Source organism: Myripristis murdjan, chromosome 22, assembly GCF_902150065.1.
Source record: "Myripristis murdjan chromosome 22, fMyrMur1.1, whole genome shotgun sequence".
Classification (NCBI taxonomy): Eukaryota; Metazoa; Chordata; class Actinopteri; order Holocentriformes; family Holocentridae; genus Myripristis; species Myripristis murdjan.
This window is the reverse complement of record NC_044001.1, coordinates 14,836,841-14,863,556: the sequence shown is the minus strand read 5'-3', so window position 1 is coordinate 14,863,556 and position 26,716 is coordinate 14,836,841. Positions and strand designations below refer to the sequence as shown.

General features: G+C 40.5%; 3 protein-coding genes across 4 annotated transcripts in view; 1 reads left to right on the top strand and 2 right to left on the bottom strand.

The window, feature by feature from the left end:
* LOC115354040 (uncharacterized) overlaps positions 1-26,716 on the bottom strand; it is a 222,895-nt gene that overhangs the window by 86,941 nt on the left and 109,238 nt on the right. The window lies entirely within an intron of this gene.
* On the bottom strand, positions 4,293-6,090 carry znf593 (zinc finger protein 593). Of its 2 annotated transcripts, none has more exons than XM_030044197.1 (4): positions 5,992-6,090; positions 5,280-5,488; positions 4,933-4,995; positions 4,293-4,770 (listed from the first exon to the last, which is right to left on the bottom strand). In XM_030044197.1, exons 2-4 carry the CDS (start codon positions 5,477-5,479, stop codon positions 4,644-4,646), a joined length of 390 nt encoding a protein of 129 aa, XP_029900057.1. In that variant the 5' UTR covers positions 5,480-5,488; positions 5,992-6,090; the 3' UTR covers positions 4,293-4,643. The 2 variants fall into 2 exon arrangements, with proteins under 2 accessions (XP_029900057.1, XP_029900058.1); XM_030044198.1 differs by having other exon boundaries at positions 5,280-5,483; positions 5,992-6,048.
* rlf (RLF zinc finger) lies at positions 7,369-26,257 on the top strand. The gene is made up of 8 exons (XM_030044191.1): positions 7,369-7,569; positions 10,061-10,215; positions 12,781-12,862; positions 15,291-15,426; positions 15,608-15,810; positions 18,877-19,013; positions 19,265-19,406; positions 20,602-26,257. Exons 1-8 carry the CDS (start codon positions 7,390-7,392, stop codon positions 25,291-25,293), a joined length of 5,727 nt encoding a protein of 1,908 aa, XP_029900051.1. The 5' UTR covers positions 7,369-7,389; the 3' UTR covers positions 25,294-26,257.

The following is a 26,716-nucleotide window of genomic DNA, read 5'->3' as shown; positions in this document are numbered from 1 at the left end:
TTGTTTGAGATGAGGAAATCACCAGTGTATGCTTCTACTTAAATGCCCTACTTTCATGATATAATATCACTGTAGCGTGAACATTTTACATTTTCCATAAATTTCACCCAAAAGCCAAATATCCCTAACTTTTTGTGAGTAGTGTATGTTGACTGACACACCTCCGAAACTTCTTCCGCATTTTACGCTGCATCACTCGAATGCGCTTCGGGAAGCCTCGATAATAATGACGTAGGAATCCTCCGCAGGCTACACCGTCCCAATTCGCTAAACTTTTAGTTCAGGTAAACTTGATATCGGCACCTACGTCGGACGCCTCCTCCGTGGGCACCGTAGGCTGCGACCTAGTAGTCATCTAGCCCTTCGATTGAGACAGACCCCTTGTGTCATTTGCTTTCCTTCGGTCCGCGAGACATTCCAGACCGCGCAGCCCGCGCACGAATGGCAGCGGGATGATATCGCTTCTCATGAATCAGAATTATCGCCCGTTCTCTTCTCGGTCAACATGTGGCCTTTTTCTATTAGCTCACAGTCACGAGGCTGTTTGACGCAGTTTGTATTTCCCAAACTAAATACAGGCTGGGAGTTTAACAAGACCAGTTCAATATTTTATTTGTATAGTCAAATCATCACAGGAGTATTCTCAAGGAGCTAAAATATACCAGCAACGCTGTCGAAAAAACAGCCGCCCATCACACTGGAGCCAGTGTTTCCATCAAGGAAGTGAAGTGGGGCGTTTCTTGAAACTCACCCTCTGTAAAGTCCAGCAGCAGCACAGCCAGGAGCCCCAAGAAAATCACACGTCTACCCATGTCTACAGACAGAAATGACAAACTGTTTGATATGGAACTGCCATTTCTTTTGGCACGAAGCAGGAGCTCCGTCAGCGTCTGAGCTGCAGGTCGCTCCTGTCTTTACATCCGGATTCAGAAGTGAAAGCAAAAGTAAAAAGGTCCATCTGGGAGAGGGGGCGGGGTGGGCTCACTGCCTGGACTGACTCTGCAATTTGAACACTGCTGCGGCTTTAAAGTCACACGTCTGGAATAGATCCTGAAATTATATGTCTTTCTTTTTCCTTCTTGTTTTGTTACTGTCCACACTCGGTGAAGTGAGATGTCTACGTTCATCACTGAGCAAATATACTCTGTTTTCCCTTTATGCTATAAAAATGTGCTTTGATTTTATTAAGACGTGTGAGAAGGAATTTTATTGACTTAATCTTATTTTTTTTATCAAAATGGTATATACAAAAATGAGAATTTGTGAGCAAAAATAAACTCTGAGTCGCCCTCTGGTGCTGAAGCTGTGAAAACTGCAAACGTATGTTCACATGTTAAGGTCTTGATGTAATGTTATTTTCTTGTAGTTCCTTTTTATTGTGACCATCCTCCTGGCTTTGTTTGAGTTTACGTAATTGTTGTTTGTTTGTAATATTGCAATAAAGAGAGACATCAACATCAAGCTCAGGTAGGTTTTTGTCAAATGCATAAAAACACAGGCAGTTCATTTAAATGCCACGGAAAACTGAAAAACAATAGAAAACAACCATACAACAATACAGATGATAATATTACAACAGAATTATTTACATCTAAATTCTATACTTATATTCATATAAATACACATGTAAAAAATACACACACACTCAGACCATGTACATATGCAAAACCCTCAGCTGCAGTATATACAGTGAAGATGCAGATGTGGCTGTGACTCCACTGGCTGTTGCTAAGCCTTACTGCCTGTGGACAGAAGCTACATCCCTGAGGAGGGTGGCATGTGCCCTGATGTTACGGGACCACCAGCCAGAGGGCATGAGGCTGAAAAGATGATGACCCAGGTGAGTCATTTTTCAAGATTATGTTTGGGCATCCCTGCTTTCTGAGACAGTCACAGTGGGACGACATGCAGCAAAGGGTCACATGCAGGCTCTTAAGGTGAAGCCTTGGTATGACATGGTACACGCTCTACACAGCGAGCTGCCCCTCAGCATCAGGATGAGACGCATCGTGCTTTCTCTCTTTTATCACGTGTCACTATTACATGGTTAGGCTTAGGCAACAAAATCACTTGGTTCACAGAAAATGGAAATAGGCTCGGTCACGCACAAAAGGTCTTGCTGGAAAAGGGAGGAAACGTCATCATCACGTGGATCTCTGACTGACACCATGGGCTTGAATTTGAAATGATGATCAGCAGTCAGTGTCAGCATATAGAGTCTATGGAGAGTGTCTCAAACTATGGCAATACTACCAGTTGGTGTCATGTAAGCTGACTCCATGATCCAAACAAATAAACCAACTTTATTTCTGGGAGAAAAAGTCCCAGAGTCAGCATGAGAAGTTACTCTCATATTTCTGGCAGTTGGGATCCCAGCATGTCTAATACTCCCTGATCTGTGCTGCCCTCAGTTTCCACGGTTTAATTTATACTGCACTGTGGTGGCAACAGACATTATTCAATACTTTAAAAAGAAAAATCTCTCATGATGTGAATGTAGATGACAGCCCTTATGGCACCTATTCTCCTGTCCGTTTTCCAAAAAGAATCCAAGAAAATACTTGTTGAATGTTGAAAAAAATGCTGATTTTCAGACAGCATACAAAGACAACTGATCATACTTTTTCATGTAATTTTCAGACCAGAAATCCTACAGAAAGATCAGTGTCATGGTACAGTCATTATTTATTGGTGAAAAACAAGCAAATAACAAATGTTAGTCTCATAGCAATATAGATGCCATTTTGTTTTGTGAAATTTTCATGAATTAACCAAACTTAAGTTCATTTTTTATTCAAAATTATTTGGAAAATTGGGTTCTTTGTATGTTGTCTGGTTCAGGAGTTAAGAAAACTGAAAATTTCACCGACTTGCATGGACATCAGTTCAAGATGGTAGCTAGATGGGCCATTAGTTGACCTTGGCAACCGGAAAAATTCTCAACTAAAATTCAACTAGACACCATTAAGGTCCTAAAAAAAACAGGTTAAAAAAAAAAGCCATGTGGTTACACTGGAACCTTTTTCTCCTGCTAAACTGCTGCTTATCTTTGCACTACACGGTCTGTGCTACTTATCTCCTATACCAGATGCCATTTTTTCTCACATTCATCACACATAAGTCCTACTGCAAACAAAATTGTCAAAGCAGCTGTTTTTGTATGTTCTCTAGCCCCAGGGAGGATACTGTGTATGGGACCAGCAGCTGGCTTGTCTGGGAGAACCTCCAGACAAAAACGTCGAGCCCCAGGGAACTGCCTGCTTCACTTTGCCTCAGAGTTCAGTTTCTGAAGGTTTTAATCAACTGATTACCAGTCCAGAGTGGTTATCATATGTGGGCTCAATGTTTTTGGAAGCGTTGGAGTCCTGTCTAATTTTTTAACTTGTAGCACGAGCTTGCTGCTATTTCTGGCATTGAAGTCATTAAAGGAGCCGTTTGCCACAAAGGCTTAATCACTGAACTTGATTTCTGGCTACTTTTTTTGTTGGTTACTAACAAATAATATTGCAGCACACGAACACACACAGAAAATTCCTGGCAGCCCTCGGTGTCAACATACAGTCCATGACACTGAGAGTAAACTTTATCTCCATATGTACTGGAAATGGCAAGAAGGCTTCAGGAAGTCACATGAGATAGAATAAAGAGACATATAGGGATAAGTTTAACGTAGATGAATGAGTCTTAAACAGGACTGTCACATGGGACACTGGGTTTGTGTCCTGTTATTTTTTTTCATAGCTGACTTATTTTCAAACATTTGTTATCACCACACATTTGTGTAAGTTCAGTAATTTCAATATCTAGAATAAAAACTGTAAAATATAGTCCTTTCTGAAAAATCATGTAGTTTTTCTTTCTACACTAATTCACCATAAATGTATTGTACTTGTGTGTACAAATACTATTAATTACCCTTATAAAATATAAACTCACTTTAACCAGTCATGCTTAATGACCTGCAATGTTAAGGAACTACTGATTTGTGATTTTTACATGCACCCCTCCATTATCATGAACAGGAAAAAATGTGTAATATCACCTCACATTTTATGTAAAATTACATTTGAATCTGTACAAATAGAATAAACTGCCATTAAAAACATTATTTAGATGCAATCTTAAATTACAGTTAAGTAACTGTAATTTTAAGGGTAATTATTGCAATCATCTGTAAATCCACATCCACATTTCCCATATTTTTTTTTTACAATAAAAAAATATAAACAATGTCTGTTTTGGTCTCTTTTAGACTAATAGACTAATGTCTATTCTACAGAATGCTCTCAGAATAAACCACCTTCCATTTTTTATTTATTAACATCTCAGTTTCACACTGTTCCTTGCACATACACCATATTTACATATACATACTGCAAATGCAACTGCTGCACATGTTGCATTTGCATTACATTGCCCTGCATTAGGCAAGGTTTTTCTGAATCAGCTCATTGCCTAACATCACATTACATCGTATTTCGGTGCCAAAACAGATGTTATTTGTCAGAATAAAAGCATTCAATGTATCAGCTTTGGACAAATGGCCACCTGTGATGTTGAGATAAATGCTGTAGAATCATTATCAATTTTGATAATGCCTCTGTTATTGAGTCAATCAGTCCGTGAGTAAATGTAGGCAGTTCTCAGTCCATTTCCTCCTCCATCGGCTGTGTCTTCACTTCAATAGTTTTAGGGGGGATGTAGGAGCCCATGCCTGCTGCTCTCTCTGCTTCTGCCTGTGTGTAGGGCTCCTCTCTGAGCAGCTTCAACCTGGATGAGGAGAGAGGTGAACTATGAAACTCACACAGCTACTTAAGCAATGGTACCATGGAGTGAAATTACATTTGAACCTGCAGATATTAGGCTGGATGCATTTGAAGTGAGAGAGTATATGACTGGAGTAGAGACAACAGTGGGGATCTGGCATCTTACCGTTTTTTGTGCACTTTGCTTTTGAAGTGCTCCTTCAAGGATCTCATATCCACAAAATATCTCCTGCAAGATATGAGGAGTCGGTGAATTAAAACAATATAACAACATATTTGAGCCTCACTCAGAAAGCTGACTGAGCTACCGATACGAATCAGCCCAAATGTAAGGATAAAAACTTTCCAACCCTGATATTCTGCAACTTCTGCTCCTGCCTAACTAGACAGACAGGATGCTGTGTAATTATTATGTTTGTACATGTACAGTGTGGACACATTACTTCAGTCAAGGAAGTCATCTTTCTTTTTTGATCTACTTCCACTGTTTAGACCAATAAAGCGAACACTCACGCGCAGTGTAGGCAGTAGTGCTGGGCACATCCTGTAACATCATAGTCCACCTCTTGTTTAAGCAGCTTGGCCGCTGTCTCAGGCTTCATGTCGGAGTGGATCTGGTCCAAGTCCTTGGTCCTGCGCTTTGTCTTCCAAGTCTTGGCAATGTTTTTCTTCTTGCCACCCTTGTGGTTTCCAGTTTGTTTGGACTTCCCCATGGTGCTGTGCTGGCAAAATACAGAATTGTTAGGATATATACTAATGCAAGTAAGTGGAAACTTTAATTCCAGTGGAGAAAATGAGAAGCTATGTCTACTTGGTAGTTTTTCATATGCACATTAACTTGTCCATGACACCATAGCAAAAGATTATGCTCTGCTAACACCGACAAGGACAACAACAGCTACATAAGGCGTTTATTCGAGTGTCAGGAGAGACCGAAGTGGGAGCGGGGTTGTCCTCTAGCTGTCACTTAAGATAAAGTTTCCCAAATAAAAATACTTCGTGAGATCAAAACTGTTCTCGCGTAATAAATAGGTTGGAGATAGTTGTTAGCCCACATGCTAACAAGCCAGAAGCTGACGAAGCCAAACTATAACGGGGATTTAACATAAACCCGAAACTTATACTACCAAAACATGGACCAAAGCAGTAATAGTCATATTACTATGGCACAATCGTAAATGACGAACAGAAATCTTCCTAATTAAACTATTTGGGGTCTGCTTACCTTACACACGTGTGGTTCAAAAAGTGAGATTTGTTTCCGGGTCAATTAAAATGCTGCTGACTTTACATCTGTCTACCTGCAGGGGGCACCAAATACCGCAAAAAATTAAAACGTGCTATCTGGTAAGTTTATCAAGTTTATTAAGTTTATCTGTACTCCACTCCACCCCTCTCCCCCCCTTTTTTTCTTTTTTCTTTTTTTTTTTTTTTTTGTCTTGTCTTAAATTGTGCGTCATTGTAATGTGTTTTTGTTGTGTTATGTGAAATGTGGTGCTGTCATTGCCCTTTTTGTTTTGTTTTGTTTTTTTTTTTTTAAAAATTAAAAATTATTAAAAAAAAAAAAAAAAAAAAAACGTGCTATCTGGTAATTTTGTCATAAGAGTTGATAAGGCTTTCCTTTTATGTTTTTCCCCTGTTGTACATTAGTTAGAATTTGGTGTCCACAATGTCAAGATCCTACAACGTGGGTTTTATCCATTGCAAAAATTTATTATACAAAATTCAAGCGGATTCATGATATCAAAGAAACATGAGTTTGTATGTATTTTTAATTTCCTGTTTTCCTGTAAAATTTGGAGTCATATCGCACAGTTTTTTTTTAAACACTTAAAATATACTTGATGACCAATAAAGTATGATCTTGTGTCTTTATCGTCGTTGCATAATGCTCTAGAATGTATTCCTGTTTGGTAAATTCTCTTTAAGTACGGAATGGTGAAATCACAAAATACTCCAGTTATTTTATACAGACTTTTAATACCATATCTGTTGTGAAAGCTAACAAAAAAAAGGATAATAAGATAATTTGAAAAAAACAAACAAACTTATTTTAAACAAATTTTAAACTCCGCAGCTTTCTATTTCATTCTCTTTCGCTTTTCCCCCTCTTTTCCTCTGTTTCTCACACATCCCCCTGCTTTTTTCTTATATTTGGTTGCTGGATAAGTAGAGTAGCCTCGGTCACGTCACATGACATGCTGCCTTCCTGGGCTCCTGGTAATTTCCTATGTAAACTGAGTTCTTTGGATAGGAAATAACCAAATGGACCCTATAACAAAAGCAGTTATTAGGTTGTTGTTTTATTTCACATAGCAGTATCATGTTACAGTAGTAGTATAAACAGGAGGAAACTAGGTATGTGATAGATGTTTTAAGGTATTCACTTGATGAAATGTTACAGACGTGTGTGCATGATTTGCATATATAGAATGTGAAATCAGAAAATTTGAATATGATAATGAAATAAGTTGACTTGTTGACTCGACTTCCGTGCGCCTCCGTCTTCTGAGAGTGTGTTGGGTCACCGGTGTGAAGCGCTGCGTGCTATCACAAATATATCCGACAGCACGTAAAGGCAGCATCAGACTGCACTGCATACGCGCCGTGGCGGAGAGTGAAGATGGCGGAGAATAACGTCGAACCAGAGCCCGAATGGAGCAACCGGGCCTTGGACATAGCCGAGGACACCCTGGTGGCAATGGAAACCCTTCTGGCCACACTGAGAGCGTTTGAGGATGTACTCAGGCAACAAGAGATCTCCGCAATATCCTCCACCGAGTACTGCGACAACTTCTGCCAGGTAATGTGTACATACATGCACCATTGAAGCTACCGTTAGCCTAGCTTCGTATCCTGGATTGTTTTTCTCACAGCCTGCAAGCTAATGTTAAGACGGCCCATGGCCCGCTAGCTCCCAGCCCGACTTCAGGGTGGGCGTATATTTCGGAGCAAGAGTGTGCTGCTTATTTTCTCCCATAATCATATATGCATATAATTTCCACCTCAAGACATATTTAGCAGCCAGCATAAGGACGTGCGTTCATTTGCAGCCGAATGATGTTACTGCCAGTCTGCTGCCCTAAGTTGAACAGTCAGCTCACTTTAGTTTTATTGATTTAAGTTAACTAGCTAACTGCTATTTGGGGCAGTGATGGCTATTTAGCAAAGGGAGCAGGGGTTTCACATGCACATGATGCTGCCAAAACTAGCCCAAGGTGCACAAATGCATGCATGGCGTGGGGCGGGGCGGCCTCTCATTTTGTTTACCTCTAAAATTTTCTACTTGGAGGTTATGAATGTGGTGTAGCCTGCAAGTTGTTTAATGATGTGCGGTTAATTGGGGTGTTTAACGCAAACCAAATGGTTCTGCCATTGCATGACATGGTATCACATGCAGCTGAACACTTTAAGCATATTTTCATCTCAGGAAGGACTGGCAATCTGCCATGTTGTAATTTTTTTCGCTCATCAGGAGTGGAATCCAACACCTCCCGCTTGAATTGATCTTAACTCCTTGCATGATGTATTTGTGAGCATTACTAAGATGCCACCATTATATCCAAGCGAGCAAGACACTGTGGATGTGACAAATCTATTAGTTGCTCTGTTGACACTCAGTGGGAGTCAACCATTTGTAGATAATATGTTAATGATGAAATATCACATTCAGATTACCTGGTTAGCTGTCAAAGTGGATTTTAGATGACATATATTAGTCATACTGGACTTATTAACTTTTAGTCCTCAATGATATCTTGTGATTTTCCCCTTCCCTAGTGATAGTATTCTGGCCCAATTTTAGGAGTTTTGTTTTAGGCTGAAGTCATAATGGAAATGCTATATTTGCTGTAAGTATTTCCTTGAATCGGAAACAATCAGGAAGTCATTAGTACACCCATGCAGGTCTTCAGGGTTCAGCCATCATCCTTAGCTCCCCTTGAGAGAGAGACCTGTATATTTAGACTGAGGGGAATTAATTTAGTACCTTTCTGTAGACAAGAATGGCACCAACCAGCAAGGTGTGTGCCATGTGGCAAATGGGGCTCTTGGGATGCTGGTAGTGCTATGATGGTTCAATGTCAACTGTGCCTACCAGCCGGCGAAGATGGAGGTAACACACTGTTTTATAGCTGGTGCAAGGTAAAAAGGTGGAAAACATCAAAGGGCTTCCACCCAAATTGACCGAAATAGTAAGCAAAATACTAAGGGGAGAGAAAAAAACCCTTGTAATGCAGAGTGTAAGAAAATATATTCAAGCTTAACACTGCATAAAAAATTGCAATAAAGAGCTGTGGAATATTAGCACCGGCATATGGTGGGTACTACAGAATATCTCTGAGCCTGAGGACAGCTGACATACATTGTGAAAATGTTAAAAATATTCAATATTCTCATCACAGCAGTTGCAATCCAAGGAGTGCATTGTGCTCTCTTTTTAAGACCAGGGATGACTTTTAAGAAATGAATGCCTCTTTGTATGGTCACAGTTCTTGGTATCTAATGTTTGTAGGGTGGTAAAAGGTATCTCAAAGCTGTAAATGGCTGCATGTGGAGCCTGATGGACACTGGATTTATGGGACCACAATTTAACCACAATTAACACAATTTGCACAAGCAAATGCTCAGCTGTGATAAAAGTATTGGAAACAGCAGAGTCTGCTTTACAAAATATTAGTAACTCTGTTATAAAGTCTTTCAAGTGGTTTTTACTGCAGTATGTATTACCGGCCACCATATATGTCAGTATTGATATGTACAGTATGGGATGAGCTAAAATTGGACATATGGTATAGTAGCTGGGCTCTAGTTGGGTGTAAAGTTGTCATTTTCCACTAGTTGTGCTTTCATTCAGCATAAAAATGCATTGAAAGGGGTCACTTTGGTACTGATATTTACAGTATGAGTATAAATGCTGGTATCAGAAGATTTTGAAGAATAGCTGGCCCATGAGTCCTGTTTTGTAGTGCATGTTGGGGGTACATGAGTGTCATGTGCTGTGTGCAGTCTGTTCCCCCCAGGACCAATCAAGAAAACTCCACACTACACAGAATGCCAGCTGGGATCAATCGGGTATAGACTGGCATCTCCCAGCGGTGTCAAACCCCTCATTATCCAGACAAATGCTTCTTTCATCTTGTCTCATCGCCATCATTGAAAATCTTCACGTACACAAAGTTAGCAAAGTTGACAGAATCAGTGTTTTCTGGCTTGATAGCAATTATAGTAACGCTAGATGTGTCATGGGATTTATATTTTTCAATGTGTGTGTGTGTGTGTGTGTGTGTTTACAGGCACTGATGCACTATGCCGGGAGCAGGAATTCAGTGGAGCATGGTCTGCCACTTCTCGAGGTTTACTGCCTGTCCATAAACTGCTTTGCTGCCGCCAGGTCCCACCTCACAGCCGAGTCCGACAGTGTGGCCCTCGTGTTGAAGAGACTGGCTTTGTGAGTGCTGACAGATATTCCAGATTTATAAAGATTCACTCTTGAGCGAGGCTCTGGGATTCCACACCAGCAGGAAAGAAGCCTAAACACACAAACACACAGTCACAGCAACATGGAAGTGGAAACAGGCATCGCAGAGCTGAGAGTTTGTGATCGGTGCTCGAGAGATTTGTGTTTGAATTTACAAGCAAGCTGTATTGAATTGTTGTGTTTTATTAGCAACAAAATATGACTAAAATATGACTTTGGCGTGTTATGCTCTTTGGACCTTGAAGTTTTAGGATCCAACCTGACATTCCACACAACCAGTAGAAATTTTAGTTTGAGTTAATTTGGCATATTGATTTTTGGATGAAACTTTTGAGGCTTAGAGCCTTTTTTCATGACTGTGTTGTCACTGAGTTGCTCTGTGAAAACAGAATTAAAACTGTTTTTTTAATTTACCCACCGTGGAAAAATAACAACATGAAAATGTCAGAGGTAGACTAATACACCGGCAAAAGTAAACATAATTTGCAGGCAGACAACTCAACTGCTTTCACATGAAATCCTACTGTAGCATATTTCCCTTGTAAATTTCTAACCAAGGTGATAACACGTATTCCAGGTGTAACCATGGAAGAAATTAATGCTTTCAAGAGGAAGAAACTCCGCAGGGAATACCAAGGAGTAGAGCGTCCATTTTCTTGAGTTTACATAGTGAACACAGTGTTGGTGAAATTTTATAGATGATGCTCTGACGTCCAGTTCCTGTGAAGGTGGCAGCCATGCTACACTCCTATCCAGCTGCAGAAAACTGACAGAAACATTGAAGTAAAGTAAAGACTGCCGTTGCTATGGAAACAATACACTGCCTCAGCTAGTTTCATTAGTATAAACTGGCATGCTTCAGGACACTGCAGACCAGACGTGTTGACTCTCTTTTGCTAGTAGTTGCAAGCTCCAAGTCGTCTCATCTTGAATCTTTGGTGTAAACTCAGTTTTGATGCATGGAAGGTCTAACAATCACATCATTTAAGAAGAGAGCATGTCGTAGTGTTTATTCATGAGGTTTAATGTTGACACACTTGAGGTATAGTTCATCCTTTCTGTTGTTTCAGGTGTAAAGTTAATGCAGTGTTATTTTAAAATGTTATGAACATTTAATTATAAAATACGAGTAAATAGCAAATGCCACACCTTAATACAAGCAAAGAGACTGGCAAGAACAGCAAGCCAGTGAAGCTCTGAAAAGGCAGCAGTATTTTTAGAATATTATCTTTTCATTTTTCTACATGACTGACTCAAATTATTTCATGTGCCTCTAACTAAAACATGACTTAGACTAATGTGAATGAAACAACTAAAATCTGACTGAAACAGAAATATTTCAGGAGATGAATACGACTAACATAAAAAAAAAGTACCTGTTTACGGCTGCGACTAATCTTTTATTTTAGTAATTGAGTATTCCTTTGATTATGCCATTGAGTAATCAAAGTCATTGGATAAGAATTACTATTTCTTAAAATGAACAATTACTTTGTTTTCTTTTAGAAAAATCAATTTTTTTTTAAATAGCATATTTTAATACCACAAATACACCATTCTACACAAAACCCATTTAATACATATAGTATATTATGAGCTATTGGTTAGAAATAGTGTTTGGAAGTTAAACAGGTCATAATTCCCTCTCTAGTATGTATTTTATATTGCTGTGAAAACATAAGTTTTTCTCAAAAACTAAACTTAACAAAAATATGTGCATATATCGGCATTGGCCAGGAGTTGGAAAATATCAGCATATCTGATATTGGCAAAAAATCTAATATCAGCAGCATAATAATGTATCTTCAGCCAATAGTTAGTTTTGTTGAATAGAGCTTGAATGCATCGTAATGTAAGTCAATGCAGCCGCCAACAGTAACAAGGAGCGGACAGCAGCTCAGTGAGACCCGGGTCTCGGGTCCCACTCGATCCTGGTCACAGTCGTCACACCTGTTCTCTCCTGACTTGTAGACCGACTCAGGACTCGGGTGCGTTGCAGCTTCCTGGTGTTGGGGTTCAGTTTATGTGTCATCTGCGATAGTGTCTCTGTTTACTCTCTTTAGATAGAACGAGATGTTTTTCTTACTTCACCAAGGGAGTGATCGGTCCTGTGGGAACATCTCAGAATCAGTATATTTTTTACATGTGTCAGTGATTGCTAACAGAGACTCACAGGTGCAGTCAGCGCCCGATAGTAGAAACACTGGTTGTAGCTACTGTATGTCCCAAAGTTTACATATTTTCTGCCGTGTTCTAGATGAGCCTGCCTCCTCTCGCCCTTCACTTGTGTTTACCCTCCCTTCCTCCATCCTCTACCATAGTTTGCAGCTCGCACAGAAAAATCGCATGTTTGTATCACAGAAATTATCGTGTGTGTGCTCCACAATCTGCTACACAGATGAAACAAGGCTTTAGACTGAGAATCTGAATTGAGGATTTTTAGCATTTGAATTAGTTGTGTTCCTTGAGGAATTGTTTCTGTCCCATATCGGTCACAATTAACACGGCACCCATCTTGGTTTTTCTGTGATGCAGGAGCTGTTTTGAACTGTTGCTGTCAGTGCCTGAAAATGAAATCCCTTACGAGGCATGGGTCCAGTTCCACAACTCTGTTCAGGTAAGAGACTGGTTTTACAGCTGGTTTGGTGATGGGCTGCATGCATGACTAGTTGCAATGAGAAAGAAAAGCTTAAGCAGTGATGAACAAAGTCAACAATTACCACTTGGAAAGTTAAAAGAATTCAGGACCTGAGTTATGAGTTAGGGTGGTTATCAAAAGCCTGCTCATCAAGGCTTGTTCAAGGCTGAGAAATGGCACTCTTGTGAAAGGTTGTTTTAGCTTGAAATGTTTTGTCTAAACCAGTGTGATAAAATTATTTCTCATGGTATTGTGGCAGGAGCGTTTATAGAGTAGTAGGTCAGGCATATAAATAAATTGGCTGTTGAATTGTTTATCCTTTTACTGGCTGATTTCTGTTTTAAATTTAAAATAATAGCAACAATTATAACATTCAAACCAAATGATATAACACATTTTTCACCTCTGAATTTGATTGTGAAACTAGAGAATAAAAAATGGAGCAGGCAAAAGTACAACAGTCCATGTAGGCTCCAAAATGTATGTGTGGTGCACAGCTTGTATAGAGCCACATTCATGTCAGGTCTGCTTTTTGTAAGATGTTTTCATAGACTGAAAATGTTGCGTAGAGAGTAGTGTATGCATCTTTCTTTAATGGAGCTGCATTTTTATATCGAGCCTTTGATTTTAGTAATACAAGTATTCTGCTCATCAAAGACTCTTTGTAATGCAGTGATTTGTTTATATAAAACAATTTCAGCATCTGATGGCTTTTGCACAAGTGAATGTGAGTGATTGTCTTGTTATATTTGGCATGGCAGTAGGTGTGGGTACTTAAACCAAGTGGGTATCAGTATTAGTGCAGCACTGACGCCATGTTAAAGATCACAAACCAACACAGGATGCTGCAGTTCAATTCAGTTCGGATAATATGACGCTGGTTCAGCCTTTTTAATTTAGCGTTTCCTCACAGATTTTTCCAGCAGAGTTGTGCAGGGGCTCTCAGGTTTATCTCTGATCAGATTCTGCAAACACAGATGCACCCACACACACTCGTATACACTAAGACCATGACTGAGATCCAAAACTTAAAAAAAGTAACTGCAAAAACAAGTTTTGGTGTTATCTATGCTCATGGGTGATGCCTTTTCTGTCAGTAAGGAAATAAGAAACCTCTCTAAATCGTTGTACATGACTGGGCCTGGGGGATGGCAATCTGGAGAAAACCTTACAAGTGTTCTTCAGACATGCTGAATTGTGGTGTAAGTCTCCAAAAGAGATTCATTGATTATAGACTGACATAAACTCATTATCCCAGTGCAGTTGCAGTGCAAGTCACAAGCTATGTGGATTATGACTTGGGAATATGTGGCAGTGTCTCCACTGTCAAATTCCTGACTGAGTGGGTTTAACACATCAAGCACAGCATGCTATATCTGGCTGGATGCATCATATGAACTCCATTTTTTGATGTCTTTAAATGAGTGAAAATATTTTATTTTTGTCAGCAGGAAGTGACATTCAAATCAAAAGTAAATGAAACTTGGGTTCCACAGAGCCAGCTGTCACTCAGTTTCATATCCTGGTATGAACTGTGCTTTCAGAAGAGCGCTGTTCTGCTGAGTAGACGGTAGAGGAATTGTTTAGTCGGGCCTACAAATTAATTTGGGCTGGCAGTTAAATACAGTGCAGCTGAATATCTTTTCTACATGCCATTTAGTAAGATATTCTCCAATTGTTGGAGAACCATACCTTATACAGTATTAAATTCAAAAATTAATACATGTATTCTCATAATAGACTACAAAGTGTGAATTGTTTTGGTATTTATTAACAACTCCAAAAACAAAACAATTTCTGTTATAATGCCTTCCATTTGTTGATAACAATGATGACAATGAGACCATAGTGAAGCAGTTTGTGGCTACATTTATTTCGAGTCCTCAAAATATATCCCCACTGCAGATGAGTTGAAAGTTTCTGAATTACAGCGCACATGAGGGAGAAGTTTCCGCAAACCAAACCATTTTCATCAAAAGCAACATCAGGCAGACCTCGGCTTCTCAAACTCTGCCAAAGCTTATGCAATCGATGCCAGACAGAATGCATGGCTAATGTACCAAATAATGTTTGACTTTCATTAAAAAAAAGCCTAATTAATGTCAGAGAAAAAATATATAATGTGTTTTGAATGTTTTCAAAACTCATGATCTCATGGCAACGGTGCAACAGAGCTCTGGTGCTGCCTCTGTGGAGGGGGATTCATTGTTTGACTGTGATGTTTTAGTTGATTTAGTTGAAATCAGAACACTTTGTAACAGGATTTGTAAAAAGTGCCATGCATGTAAAGTTACTTACTGTATTCAGATGTGACAAATGTATTGTCAGGGTTTATAGTCTGCATTGTCCGAGCAACATTTTCACACCGTTTTCCCCTTCCCTCCATCCCCTGATGTGTCTGCCACAGATTGCCCATGATATGTTGTTGCAGTATGGGAGCACAGACCTCCAAGCCCTGCTCCAGATCACAGGAGAGGGAGGAGCATGGAGCAATCCTGTCCTGACCGCCCTCCTCACCGGCCAACACACCAACCCAGAAGAAGGTTGGAGACCAGCTAGCATAATGGGTTATGTGGAGATGTAGCAGCAGGCTGTAATTTTTTGCTGATTATTGCCTCATTGGGCCTGTCATTGCAGTCTCTTCACAGTTTTTTATGTATGTGTTTATTTTACTGTTCTTTCTCTCCTGACGTTCCTGTTTTCCCTCCACTCCACTTTCTGTAGTTGATGCGTACATCAGCCTGGAGGGGGAGGGCTTTATGGAGATGCGAGTGAAGCACTTGGAGAAGATGGGCAAGGTGGCCGAGGCCGTGGTCCTGGCCAAGGCCTGCACTGAATGTAGCTTCATCTCCAACCAAGCTACCTTTCGTCAAACCTACGTCTCACTGCTCTGCCACTTGCTACCCAATGAAGAAGCCATCATGGAGGTACTGCAACACTGGATTTTTGTGACTGTTGATTTGAATTTCAACTAGTTTCAGGCCAAGTTCACAGAACTCTGAAAATACAGTTTTTGTATCAGATTGTTTTCTGTTCACCCTAACATTTTCATAAAGTTTTCAGACAGCTGACCATCCACACAAAAACCCCACTGGTGCATGTACATAAAGACACTTTTCCACCATGTTGACTGTTTTGATTACAGCCAAGATCACATGACAGTTTTACATTATGCTTCACAGAACCCTCTTGTTTTCTCCATTTTTGCTCGCTGCACTGTAACGTGTAAGCAGCATTGTTCACTTGAGAGAGCGTTTGCAAAAAGCTCTGTTTTTGGTGGATGAAGATGCTGTTTTAGTGTGGACAGAAGAACAAAATGGAGAAATAAAAGATCTGCTTTCTCTGGATTATTATCACTTGGCCCCAGTATTTTCAGTAAATGGCATGAAACTATTTTAATATTCATACTTGAATATTAAATATATAAATATTAAAGTGTGTCTTTTACTGAAGCTCAACAGCTGTGATGAAATGTTACATAATGTTCAAGTGCTTCTGTCATTATTATTGCTTAAAGTGTGCTGGTACCCCTACTTTAAAAACTGCAGTGTATTTGTTATGGAGAGTGAGGGGGAACATTTGGGAGTTTAAGAGTGCTGTCAAATCAGTCTGATTATGCAGAGTCAAACTAAAGTACAGCTCTTTGAACTCTGTGGAAGTAATGCCAAGTTGGTCTTCTGTTGTTTTCTCTCTTAAACAACACTTTCACATGTACCAAGGATTTATTACCTTTACTTGTGTTTGAGTCCTGTTTGTTGTATTTGAACCAAGGATAACTAGAGAATAGCTGAGCCAAGCTCAAATGCAGTGGGTTTGCCACAAATCAGTCTGGGAGTTTTGCAGCATTATTCTAAAATTAAGATGAAATATAAAAAGAAATCACCTCTACACATGAACATATATATTATAGTAATTCCATTTCATACATTTGCATGATACATCACAACCCCTTCATACTAATGAAAGTAAACTTTTTCAGTGATTTTTTTTTTTTTTTTTTGTGGGTCAATAGTCAGATATGTCTGACTCATAAAACACACTGGTAAGCCTCCATCCTGTCCTTAGCATTTTTGTTCAGTGATGTTATACCTAATTTTCCACTCATTCCATTTGGGTTTTCAGCCATTTTGGAAGCTTCCTTTCAAGCTGAAATTCAGCTTTCATATTAAAGTAACTTTGCACTTTGTTGGCATTGACTGTCTTGTGGTAATGATTTATGTGGAAGGGATCGACATTAGGAGGAATTGACAGGTTAGTGCCGGCGTGGTTGAACACTAATTCAGGGTTTTTCCTGGCTCAAATTGAGGCAGAGGTGGTACCATCCTGATCATGCGGGGGGGGGTTTTACCACGGACCTTTTGTAGCACAGAGGAGATATGTTGCTCAAACACTCGTATTTAGTGTTAGTGTATGTTTATGTTAACAATATGTTAAATTATTATTATTTTAAAAATGTAAATTACTTATCAAACAGACCTAACAATTCAGCTACCAATGAATGAGCAGTAGTATGCATGTGATAACATAGATTGAAAAATAAGCCGAAGTGATACCTCTTCTCTGAATAGACAAGCTAGGCCAGTGTTCATAGATTTTAAATAATGCTATTAAAAGCAATAATCCTAATTTCTTTACTCACTGTTCTATTTCCACTACAGTCCATCAAAGTAGCTTTACAAGAACTAGAAACTCAAAATAAGCTCTAAAACTACAGGAAATACCTTGAATATTCCAACTACATCAAACTATTCTTCAAAAACATTTATTGTAGTGTCAACAAAAAACAAAGCAAGATATGGCATCAAATAGTGACATACAGTATATGTTTGAGCTGTACACTGTCCCTTTTAGATCAAATAAGAAAATGAAATGAAACTATGACACAAAATAATGCAGTTTAAAATGCAAAAAAAAATAGATATCTATCTAGAGACAAACTCAAAATATCAGTAAAATATGAACTATTTCTGACATTAATATCCTGACAGACTTTTTGAAAGAATAAAAAGCTCAGTATTTGCTCCTCCTGTGGTCTGTCCTCTCTCTCCCTCACTGTCCTGCACTCGCTTCAGCCTGTAAACAGTCATTAGCTTTTAGCTTAAACAGTGAGCTGAAAGAGGCAGGTTTTGGACCAAGCAGGGGAAAATATCACTTTTCATATTACAGCCTTGTGCTTGGTGAACAGGTGGTGTGATAAATGACTCACTGGCTTTCACTTGAGGAGGTTTTCTTGCTAGTTCTCATCAGGCTGCTGCCTCTCAGGCTGATGGACTGAAAGTTACCGAGCTGCCGCTCTGCCGGCAGCAGGATGCGGACCAAACCACTGTGAGGCATGGGGGGAGGTCATAACTTTTAAACACTTAAAAATCCACTATTTTACATTTATAATTAGCACCGCTTGCATTGCACTTTCATTGAATATTACTATATTATTCAAAATTTATGGATGGAGGGGTCTTGTCCCCCCCGACACCCCCGAGATTTCCGCCTATGTTTTCACTTACCCCCTGCAATGTGCTCGCGTAATTAACACCGTCGATTAACACACACACTAGCGAAGAAACCGAAACATAAAACAAAATCCTCTAGGAAGGGAATTTCTCGGCTCTGCTCTTTCTCTTTGGCAGTTTTGGCAGCGACTTCCAGTGCACTCTTGTTGATACAGCGCCACCACATCGGCGCAATGCTGCAACTGCAGTTAAAATGACATCCATCTACCACGGCGCTTGTCAGAAAATAACAATTTTCCCGACGTCAGAGTTTTGAGAGCCGGGGGCGGCACGAAATTAGGCTGAGGCGGCCGCCTCGTAATTTTATATGCAGGAAAAACCCTGTAATTGTGAGAATGCTTGAGGAGGGAAGTCTGATTCCACGTTTGTCTGTGATTTAATTCTTATGGTATTTGCCTTATTACAGATACATTGAAATAATGGCTATGCATGGTCTGGTGGTGTTTCCTAAGCAGTATAACATTATATTTTCTCCTTTAACAGATATCCAGACTTGACTGTAAGGATGTACTGGAGATCACATGCAACTTGGAGACAGAGGGGGAGGAGAATACAGCGTTTATTTTGTGTACCACTTTCCTGACACAGCAGCTTCAGCAGCAGAGCCTTTACTGCTCCTGGTGCGTAGTCTTTGTCAATGACTAAAGGAGCTTATTTACATGTATGAGTGCAGTCAGTGTGTGCAATGCATATCCTGAATTAGACTGGTTTTCAGATCAGGCGTCTCATCAGAGATGAATTGGTTTTCAGAAAATGTTTTGTCCTTATGGTAGTCATAATCAGTGAAGACTGTGTTTCCATGTGTATGAATGAGGTGGAAAATTTGAGGTTTGCTCACTTTTTTGTATTGTTGTATTTGTTCTATTCAAAGGGAGTTGACACTGTTGTGGAGTAAGCTTCAAAGGAGGATTGACCCCTCTTTGGAGTCTCTACTGGAACGATGCCTTCAGTTGGGTGCCATCGCCAAAACAGTCTATCATTTGCTTTACCTGGTCCGTGTTATCCGCACAGAGGTGAGTCTAAACACATTTATATATTGAAGCACTTGTTAATAAAGTTGGACAATATTATTGTTGTGCAGCACTTATTAAGTTATGGGGCATAACCCAAAATTGGTCACAGGCAGGGTTGGGTGGTATTGAGATTTTATCAACACAAATGCTATTACCAGTGCTGTATACCAATGCTGAAATTTATTGTTATTGTGATGTAATAAAGTGAGATTGCCAGATACTGGTCCTGTGTAATTCATGTCAACCTTTCAGTTTTTTGTGGACAAGAGATGGAGATAAATTCCAAAATGAGATGGCTTCCATTTTGAAAATGTGATTCTTACACAAACAAAATGACTGTTGGTGTTTCTGTATGATTAATGATTAGTTATCAGCCAATGTAAGCTCTTTGCTCACTGAAAAATAAATGTATTTGAAGGTATAATTAGTTGTATTTGGGGGGGATTTCCCCCCCCCAAAACTAGGCTTGGCTCATAGCTGATTGCGATTTAGAATGAACCATTTGTTGAGACTGGGACTTTGATGTAGCTCTATGCAAAAAAGCAAATGCTGCAATTTGACCTTTATCTATGGATAGGGAGCAGACTAAAAATGGATAATGGCCAAGATGCCACCTTGTGATTTCATTCATTTATCTTCAGTTCAAACCCAAACTTGCTGATTTCTCAATATTATCTACATTGTGATAATAGACTGGACATTGTCTTGGATTTTACATATTGTAAAATCATGATATGCCATAAGTTGTGTCTTTTCCTGGTTTTAAATGCTGTATTACAGTACAGAAATACAGTTTTCTCAAGTTATTAGACTGTTCTAGCCTTTGTATGGTTTATCTCTACCTGGTTGGTCATCATATCCACATTACTGATAACTGTTTATCAAAAAGGTTTTGTTTAAAATCTTATGAAAGCATTAATAGTCACCCTTACAGTATTGTCACAAGATCAGTATTGAGATAAGAGGTTAAGATGTCATGATTTTTTTTTTTCTCATTATCACCCAGTCCGGACTGTTTTATTTTGAAAAGGCATGTTAGCGTAACTGGACAAGGACAAGCTAGTGTCACGTCCAGCAGGAAATGGATTAAAAAGATATGACCATTAAACATTTATAGGGTTATAACAAATCACCAGATGATAATGAGATTCTTTGAAAATTGGAAAATTTGAATGAGATATCATTCTCTTTTCAGGCAGAAGAACTGGGACTGGCCTCATCGGTAGAACTTTGTGTTAAAGCCCTACAACTTCCGAAGCAAGATGACTCAGAAACAAGGATCTCTGTCTGCAAAACAGTGTCCTGCCTTCTTCCAGATGACCTTGAAGTGTTACGTGCCTGCCTGCTCACAGAGTTCCTGCTTGGCCCCAACCAGGAGGTCTTTGGTTGCCTTGAAGAACTGTACTTGCGCCCAGACCAGAAGTATGACCAGGAAAATGGGGTTATTCCTAACTCGCTACGCTGCGAGTTGCTCCTGGCACTGAAAGCGTACTGGCCTTTTGACCCAGAATTCTGGGACTGGAAAACTCTTAAGTATCACTGCATCTCCCTTCTCGGGTTGATTCCAGAGTCAGAGGGGGAGGAGGAGGAAGGGGTAGACAGACAGGACATTGCAAAGCATGAGCTAAAACATGAGCTGAAACAAGAGCCACAGGGAAAAAAGATGAAGGTTGTAGAATCTGAGCACCAAAATAAGTTGAATGGCAGTGTTGATGGTCATGAGCAGTGTGATGAAAAGGACATATCAGAAGCTAATGGTGAATCGGAGACAAAGAAACTTAAGTTCTGCTGTCAGATTTGTCAGAGGTCAGTCACTGAAACACAAATCCTTCACCACTCCAAAAGACATGGACAGGATAACATTCACCCCTGCCCTGTTTGCCTGGAAAAGTTTAAGAGCAGAAAGGAACTAGTTCCTCACATGAAACAACACATTCAGAATCCGGCAGACTTTAATACAAAGTGTGAAAAGAAAGATGACTTGCAGAAGCAGATGGAGGAGGATGATGACATTGAGCCAGGCGAGATCACTATTGACCCTTCCTTAATGCTGTATTATGAATCCACACATGATCCAGATGTATTACACCACATTGTACAGCAAGCCAAATCTGTGAATTCAAAACGGGTGGATGATGACGAGCATGTCACATTCAGTTACATTGGCATTCACTTCAATCTGCAGAACCGGGATGAGTATCCATGTCCGGGAACTCGCTGTACAAAGACCTTCAAACATTCCAAGTACTTGTATGTCCACTTGAAGTCAGAGCACAAAGGTGATGAGAATGTGAAACATTTTCATGAGATGAGAGACAAGCGGGAGAAGTGTGTTTTTTGTAGACGGCATTTTGTTTCGGCCTACCATCACCGTAAGCATCGAAGAGTGCACTATGGTGATCGGCCTTACATGTGCGTAGTTATAGGTTGTGGTGCTCAGTTTAGTTCTTCCAATGAACTTGTCACACATAAACAGACCCATGGTTATCAGCTGAACTACCAGTGTGAACTTAAAGGCTGCTATGTTACTTACTCTGATTTGGGACAGATTTATCACCATGAAGCACAGCATTTCCGAGATGCAGCATTTACCTGCACTAGCCCTGAATGTAAGAAATTTTACTTATCCAAAAAGGAATTCATCCAGCACTTATCTACGCACAACATTACGTTCTCGGAAAAAGATTTTGAGACCCAGAGGAAGGCTAAAAGGAAACTTCTTAAGACCGTTGCTGACGAAACAGCCTGCTCTAAGAAGTCAGGTGATCTGAAGACTATACCAGACGAGATGGTCAACGGTGATGGCCAAATTTCCTCCTCAGTGAGTTGTGCCTCCTCCTTGCACACATCAAGCTGCAAGGACCCCAAGGGAATGATGACTGCTGTTGCTGTTTGTTTTGATGGAAGTAAGTTCACCTGTGGTTTTGAAAAGTGCGGCATGACTTTCTCCAGGGCCAGAGATGTTCAGAGACATCTGAAATGTGCCCACCCAGAACACTTAAAGTTGGAGAACAAAGAGCATAGACATGACAAAGAACAGGGCTCAAAGTCCAAAGGGCTAAAGATGATAGCTGAACCAAATGAGGAGGAAAGAGGAAACAGTGAAGTCTCAACTTCAGTAACACCCAAGGGGACTGTGAAAGAAAGAAAAGCGTCCCCACATCCCAAATACAATGGGACAAACTCTTCAAGCCATAATCAAAATGATGCTCTAAGAGAGATTCTTATTGGGCTCAGCAAATTGGACCTGAATTCCTCTTGCTCTCAGAATGGACCAGGTGAGCCGTCTCAGTCCATCTTAGAAGTGAATGCATCACAAAACTCCCTTCACAAGGCAATCATGGCCAAGTCCCCTGTTGTTTTGCTTCAAAAGAGACCTCTACATCTGCCCGAGGAAAAGGTGAAAGTGAAATCTGATCAACCACCACCAACTGGCGAGGTAAGCCCTGTTGAACTATTGGCTGCTGCTAAGCCGTATACCTGTGAGATGAAAGGTTGCGACTTTAGGACTGCACAGAGTTACAGCCTGTTGCGCCACTATAACAACAAACATGGCCGCACCATTGAACAGGCCAAAAAGCTGACTTCTTTGAAAACTACGTCTTTCAAGCCTTATGTGTGCCAGCTGTGTTCCAAGAGTCATAGAGAGAAGAGTGTTTTGAAGGCCCATTATATTCAGATACATAAACTCAGTGAGCCTTTCATGGAAAAAATAAACAGTGCTTCTGTACAGCGTGAGAGGAGTAACAGAGCCACAGAGACTGCAAACTCAAGATCTCAGCCCATGACAAATGAATCTACTCAAGTGAGGAAGGAAGAGGTTTCCAGCTGGCAAGAGCGGTATCAGAGAAGACAAGAAAGCCTGATAAGAAGAGAATATGGCAAAAACTTTGACAATCACTCTCCATCTGAAGAGGAAGTAGAAGATGAGGTAGAGAATAGAGAGAAAGACAATGAACAAGAGGAAGAAAGTAAGGATCAAACTTCACAACAAGGCAGGACTACCAGACGTTTGGGAGCCAAAACTAATCTTTGCTATATATTAACAAAATTCAATAAGCCCTTCCATTGTGTAGTGAAAGACTGTGAAGCTGCTTTCTCGACCCAGGGAGGCCTTGTGCGTCACCTACAACTGGTACATCGTTATAATCGCTCTCAGCTCCTGCTGGAAAAAGATTTTGACATGCATCAGAATTCAGAAGTCAGAAAAGAGCCTGCAAAGAAAAGGCCTGCGTCACACTCAGATGAACCACAGCCCCAGTATAAATGTCACTTTGCCAACTGTACTGCCTCCTACCACCTCAAGAGCAGCTTAGTGCGTCACACCCGTGATGTTCATTGTCGGCCACCGGAGCCACTGCGGTGCAAGTATGAGGGATGTACAAGAGCGTTTAGCCATGCCAGTGCACTCAAAAAGCATATTCTTTACAGCCACTGTGAATATTATGATTCACTTGTGTTACGTCTACAGAGCACTCACAAAAAGTCAGTCAGTGGATGCCAAAAGAAGCTCATAGTCACATCACCCAGTCCTCAGAAAGAGGAACCTGATTCACCGACCACACAGTCTCCTAGTCACAGTCCTAAGTCCGAAGTGGCTGCCCAGTCAGAGGAAATCGGAGAAGAGGATAGTGAGGAAATGGCCAAAGGGTCAAGTAACAGTGACACTGATAAACCATATGACAGTTTTATCTATCGATCTCCTGAGGAGGCTTTACAGATGTGCCAAGACCGTGGTTTGCGTGTAGCTTACCCATGCATGGTTCAGGACTGCGATTCTGTGGTCAAGTACATGAAGAGTTTGCAGCGTCATTACCTTAAAGTTCACGTTATGTGTAGAGAGGATTTTTTTAAGTATGAAGACAAGCTTGTTTTCAATGCTGAGCAGCTTGAGGAATTAATTCAAAGGAAGTCAGCAAGGCCAAGCATTACAGGAGCCTGTGCACCTAATGGGGTTCGTAAAATGGAGTATCAGACAGAATCGGAGAACCCCGGGGGGCAGCCCACCCCCATGAGCCTACACTCCATCAAGGCAGATACATTGGATGAGGACAATAATGATCCACTGGGATTCCCAGAAGAGGAGTTGCCACCCGTAGAGCAAAACAATATCCTTGTCGGTGCTGATGATGTACTGTATGGTGAACCGAGCACCGGTGGGCACACTGAAGAGCCGGCTACAACACTTTCACAACAAACAATTGTCAGCAGTCACAACCAAGAGGAGAGCCCAAGAATGCAAAACATCAGTCCTCCTCTTATTCCAGTCACTGTTGATCTCTCGCCACCTTCCTCGTTACGTTTTACTAGTGAGGAGTGCTTCCAAGACACATCATGCAGCAAAGATGGTAGTAAGATGATGAATGGGTCGGCATTTGTCCCCAACCCTCCTATTCGCCAGCCGCTGAAACGAAAAAATGAACTGTCGGAGCAGCCTTCGAATGTGATGGATGCCCAGCCTCAATGCAATCCTCCACGCTCTTTTGACATTGCTACGTATAAACCCATGGGCTTTGAGTCTTCATTCTTGAAGTTCATACAAGAGACTAGTCCCAAGGAGGAAGATGTGACGCCACTCAAGCGGCGAGACTCTTTCAGACGCAGTTGTTCTGTCAAGGAGAACAATCAATTGGGAATCTCTCACACCCGCAGCAGACGCCCTCATTCCCCACTGCTGAAGCCCCTTACCATGACTGGGGACTTCACGTCAGTCCAAAACTTGAAGTCCATCTTGGACAAAGCCCTGGCTGGGTGTGGGGACCTGGCCATTAAGCAGCTTCAGTACCTCAGACCTGTGGTGGTCTTGGAGAGACCCGTGTGCACCACCACCCTGCCTGACCTCTTCCCATCAGACACTAACAATAGCAAACTGCTTCTTGGAAGTTAATTATTGAACACCTTTTTAACATTGTGAGACAAATAAGTTTTTCCTTTAACTTCACAAACTCTATACCAGTATTTTTTTCCTCCAAAAATGTTAGTATTATGCTGATATTTTTTAAGTTGCCAAATTCAAGCATTAAAGGAGTTAGCTTGAATAAATCTTTATCAGCACATAAGATAAAGCCTCACAGGGACACCGACAGGGGAGAGCACCAGGTCAGTTGTCCCGGGCCCTGAGTAAAGGGTGGGTCTAAAAGGGCCTTCTGACCTTTGAATAATCTGCCAGCGGGGCTTTCAAGATCATCTTGTCCTGGGCACGAGCAAGACATACTGCAGCCCTGCAGATTCTTTATTATTTTTTAGACTTCCTGGGTATGATTTTTAAAGATCTGGTATTAGACTACTCAGATAACTCTTCCTCTGTTAACTCATGAATTTAAATGTATATAGTTCATCCTGATAAACATTGTACAAATTTTCAGATGATTAGGAAAAAAAACTGATGGTCAGTAGCCTATTGCAATGCCTTTCACTTGTGTGAAAAACCTCACTGCAAAGTACCTGAGGATTATGTTTGGTTATTCTTCACCTTAATTTGTATCAAACAGTGTTTGGATGCAGTGGACAGATGTTGGCAGACATGTATGTAACACTTTCTAATAAAAAATAAAGCTTAAAATTAGATTCCTTTCAAAGTCTCAGTGTTTTATCTTTTGCATTGAGGTGGTTAATATTTGAGTAACGTTTGATGTCTTTGCATTACATTAGTTTCAGTCCCTAGAAGGTACAGAAGTGAGTTTTATGGTCATCCTCTATAGTTGTTCTGTAGCTACTAGAATTTATCTTGTCCCAGCGTTCAGATCATCTGCAGACTGTCTCATGATTGAAATGAGCACGGCGCCTTCACAGTGCCAATCCAAAGATGCTGGAGGTGCAGTACACTGTTTTTACAACTGCTTGGTAGGCAGGAAAAAAAAAACAGACAAAGTATTTGTTTCCCCTTACTTTTAAATTACACACACAGGAACAATTCTGTGCATTACTACTTATTTTCCCCCAAATGAACATGGATCCCTGCAGGGGCCTCTAGTGAGCTTTTTTGAAGTGGTTATAGGGCAGCATAGTTTATAACCAACATTATCTTCTCTAAGCATTATGCCTTTCACCTGTGAGGATTTTCACCACACCTGCTTCTGGGCTTGCATTTGGTGGATGCTTTCACCCACCCTTGCAGTGTAAGTGCAAAGAGTTTACCTCAGATGGCCTTTGAGGTTAGAGAACCTCTTCCAGATTGTGGTAATGCTCTACCACAGGAGAACACGTGGCTCTCAGTCAAATTACTATAATGATTAATAATCTTAAGGCTCTCTGTTAAATCATACTTACATAATCAAATAATTAAAAGTGTAGGGGTGTTTACATCCTGT